The sequence below is a fragment of the Lathyrus oleraceus genome, chromosome 6 (assembly GCF_024323335.1).
Source record: "Lathyrus oleraceus cultivar Zhongwan6 chromosome 6, CAAS_Psat_ZW6_1.0, whole genome shotgun sequence".
Classification (NCBI taxonomy): domain Eukaryota; kingdom Viridiplantae; phylum Streptophyta; class Magnoliopsida; order Fabales; family Fabaceae; genus Lathyrus; species Lathyrus oleraceus.
In genome coordinates, this window is record NC_066584.1 from 112,999,304 (window position 1) to 113,003,569 (window position 4,266).

The window sequence follows — 4,266 nt, forward strand, 5'->3', positions numbered from 1 at the left end:
GTTTTCAACATTAGAAACCTAAGCCTTATGCTTTTGATTTTCAAACTTTCTTTTCATAATACTCATTTTGAATTGAATCTTTAAGTCAACTTTGACCATTTTTGTATATACTTCTAATTGGTAAATATAACCCATTCAAATGTGCTTTTGTGGTTTCCATGTCCACTTCTTAATCAAATTTTTCATAACCTTGAGCTATTAGGTTTGAGTTATCTTTGTGGTAGATGTAATACTCACCTTTGTCCTTAGTGATGGACAATGAGCCTTCCATGCTTATTATAGGGTTAACCCCTCACTAGCATGTTGAAGCTATCCTCACATGGTGGACTTGTGATTTTTCAGGTTGAGTTTTCTCCCTTTGATAACAAAAGACCTTAAGGCTTTTGGACCAATGAATCCACTCATTTGTTTTTAAATTTTTTACCCGAACTACGAGGTTTTGATCCTAATCTTTTTATAAGAGGGTACGTAGGCAATGGGTTTATCCATCCAAACACAAAATGTAAATAAACTTGTATATTATTTTCTCATCTCTTCAATCATGTTTGCACAAATAAAATTTTCACAAAACAAATAACCTTTGCAACAAGTATGAAAAGGGCTCCCTAGGAGTACCTAGGATGTTTTGGGTGTCTAACACCTTCTCATTGCATAACCAACCCCCTTACCCAGATCTCTGTTTTCTTTTACTAGTTTTGTTTGTAAAACTTTTAGGTTTTTGTTCGCTTTCTAACCTTTCCTTTGGATAAATAGAAGTTCGGTGGCGACTCGACTTTGTATGATTTACCTTAGATTTAGTCAATATCTCCAATGGTAACGAATACACCGTTACAAAGCCAATGACCTCAAGATCTTTGAAACAACTGATCTTGATGCCAACACTTCTCCATATACCTTGATTTGATTCACCAGTTTTGTAACCCTAGTGAAAAAATTAGTTATGCTTTCATTGTCTTCCATATGAAGCAATTCATACATTCTTTTGTGAGTTTGTAATCTCACCTCTTTCACATTCTCTCTGCCTCCAAACGATTTTTCAAGAATTTCCCATGCTTCTCTCGCTGATTCAACATCACTAACCTTTTCAAAATTATCAAAATCAACACATTGATTGATTATAAAGAGAGCTTTATAGTCTTTCTTCTTCAATTCTTTGTGTGCATCTTTTTCTTCATCTGTCGCGTTTGTTACAGGCGGTGTCACTCCCTCTTTCACAAGATCCCAAAGATCTTGATAGCAAAAAACAATCTTTATCTGCCTGCACCAATTCTCGTAATTCTGATTCTTTAAAATTGGGAGACTCGCTGGAAGATGCCTGTTCGGATGATTCATCATGTTATGCTTCCAAGAATCGCTCAGCTTGTGCTCTAGATATCAGATGTTGGAATTAAACTCATGACTTTGAGTAATTCCGAATCAATCTTGATGAACAAGATTCAACCGCACCGATCGAATTCTCTCTTGTTCTTCACTCTTCACTCTTCACTCGAGTGAATAAACCAACCTTTATTGCAAGATTGTATCGTTGCACAATGGTGATGAAAAATAAGAAAAGAAGATTGAATTGAGAAGAAAATAGTTAGGGTTTATCGAGAGAAAGAAGAAGATGAATTTTCTACAGAGTTCCTCTCTGCTCACAAACTATGATTCTTTATTTTTTTGCATCTGCAAAATTCAATAATTTACAATAATAAGGGTTACTCCCTATTTATAGATTTTGTTTGTTTGCCCACTAAGCAAAATCCAAAAACAAAAGGTCAAAATACTTAATTCTGTCAACACTACAAAATTAGGTTTAAAACCAAATCTATTTTGAGACTAACTCATCGACACTTAGACGCTCACACAATTTCGACACACAACATTTTAACGACAACAGACTCTCTCAAAACTACTGTTTTAACACAAAAAACTATAATTCAATAAATTAATCATCTTCACTTAAATAAATAAGTGTGACAAATCCTATAAGAATAGGATAGGAGTCCATACCCAATAATAATTGTTTTTAAAGTTGAGAATTTTTTTTTTCCAAAAAATTTGTTCATAAGCATACATAATGCTACATCATTTGCTAATGCTTTATACAAAATTGCATTCATAATTGTTTTGTTTCTCCAAGATGACAAGGACTATGATAACACGTTATCCTTCTCATCCTCTTCTTCTTCACAATCCATCACCATTAGCATCTCTGACTTTGCCACCACAACACTCACCTAATGTTCGAGCATTCTCACTACCAAAAACGCTGTCGTGTCACCTCTCTCCATCACACAATACTCCCAGTTCCAATTCCACTACATTGCTCACAAAAATTCACTCCAAACCCTTACATTTTGCTCTATCCGGCGCCCTCTCACTTTGCTTATTATTCGGAGGTAATATTCAGTACTCAACTTTTGTTTCTTTTTTCTTTTTTAATTTCTATACTGCAAAATAAATTGAAAATTCTTGAAATTGGTAGGTGCTGAAATTGCCGAGGCAGCAAAAGCTGGTGTCAATAAGCCAGAATTGCTTCCTAAAGAGTTTACTACCGTCATTGATGTTGCCGGATTCCTCTCCGATGGTCAGGTATTGTGAATGAAAGGTTTGAATCGATATATTTCAGCTTCTGGTATAAGTGCTTATGATAAGTGCTTCTGGTATAAGTGCTTAATGATTGTTTCTCTTGGAAGAATGTTAATGATATTAAGTTGATCATTAATGTTCAGGAGAAAAGACTAGCACAAGAGATTTCTGCTCTTGAAAAAGATACTGGATACAAGTTGAGAGTTTTGGCCCAGAACTATCCCGATACTCCAGGTTTATGATCACGGTCTTCACGCAGTTTGACGATTGAGTTTAGATTATTAGTTAATGAAATGAAAACCGGAAGCTGAAATAATGTATTATTATGCAGGTTTGGCTGTCAAAGATTTTTGGCATGTAGATGACAGTACAGTTGTTTTTGTTGCTGATCCCACATTTGGTAAAGAATAAATGAGATGGTTTATAAGTATAATTGCTTTTGCATATAGAGTTCATTTTAACTTGAAGTCAGAATTTGGATTTTCTAACTCCAAATATGGTTTTTACATTAAATTTATATAGTTTAACTAACTTTTACTCGAACATATACTGATATAAACCGTTGGACTTCCACGCGTACTACCACACCTTTCTGTTACTATTGTTCTTCCTCATCGTTAGTAATTTTTGGCTTATTTCTAATTGATACATCTGCCAATAACAGTAATATTAGGGAGTTTTTTTTGTTGTTGATTAGGCAATATACTGAATTTCAACGTTGGTGCTTCAGTTGATTTGGACATCCCGCGTAGTTTTTGGAGTCGTTTGGCAGGCAAGTATGGGAACATTTTCTATTGGAGGGAGAAGGTAAGCTCACTTTCTTTTTTTTTTCTTTTGTGCTCTTATAAAGCAAGCAACTCATTTTAGGTACATAACAAATCATGAATGTCTGTAATATGAATCCTTGGTTTTCTCACTTTAATTTATTTTCATTCTAGAAGAGTCAAATCTTTGCACTTAAACATAGATATCTTCTTTTTTGAACTGAATGAAACAGGGGGAAGACGCATCAATTGAATCAGCAGTTATAGCAATTTCGAATTGCTTGAGAGAACCAGTTGGGCCTAATAACTGTTCAGAGGTGAAATAATTTCTTTCACTACAATGATTTCGTTCGGCATCTCTTAATCCTCCTAGGTGAATTTAAGAATATTGTGTACTTTCTATGTTAATACATATGGGATCATGATGTAGTGTATTGAAACTTCGTTGTATAAATAGGAGATGTAAGAAATTGTACATCATTGTTCAGAAAATACTTAGTGCTGTGTTTACAAAAATAAGTGAAATCATCATCAAAATCAATAATTGATGTTATATGTATATGCTTAATAAGTTATAAGTAGTACTCTTGATCCTTTTTCATTTTGGTCATTTTTAAGTCCTATTTTGAAAACAAGTAACCTTTATGCTCGTTGCACGATGCATATAATGTAGAGTCATTATATCTTAATACTAGTTGATTTTAGATTAGGATATAACGGTTCTACAAACATCATCTCCCATAATGCAGCACTCATGCAGCAGTAAAATGAGTAAGTAAAGAGTAAAAAAATGAGGAATATATGAAAGGAGTTATTATTATTATTACAATTATTTTGTTATAAAGTTCGGGAAAGGAGTTATTATTATTACTATTATTTTGTTATAAAGTCCGGGAGAAGATTCGGATCCATTAAAAGGAGCAAGGTTCCT

The 4,266-nt window shown here is 33.7% G+C and overlaps 1 protein-coding gene across 2 annotated transcripts; it reads left to right on the top strand.

The window, feature by feature from the left end:
* Positions 1 to 2,030: 2,030 nt before the first annotated feature.
* LOC127093503 (thylakoid lumenal 15.0 kDa protein 2, chloroplastic) lies at positions 2,031 to 3,894 on the top strand. 2 transcript variants are annotated; one of them, XM_051032446.1, is made up of 6 exons: positions 2,031 to 2,381; positions 2,468 to 2,574; positions 2,715 to 2,805; positions 2,903 to 2,971; positions 3,302 to 3,378; positions 3,569 to 3,894. In XM_051032446.1, exons 1-6 carry the CDS (start codon positions 2,123 to 2,125, stop codon positions 3,659 to 3,661), a joined length of 696 nt encoding a protein of 231 aa, XP_050888403.1. In that variant the 5' UTR covers positions 2,031 to 2,122; the 3' UTR covers positions 3,662 to 3,894. The 2 variants fall into 2 exon arrangements, with proteins under 2 accessions (XP_050888403.1, XP_050888402.1); XM_051032445.1 differs by having other exon boundaries at positions 2,037 to 2,381; positions 3,269 to 3,378.
* The last annotated feature ends 372 nt before the right edge of the window (positions 3,895 to 4,266 follow it).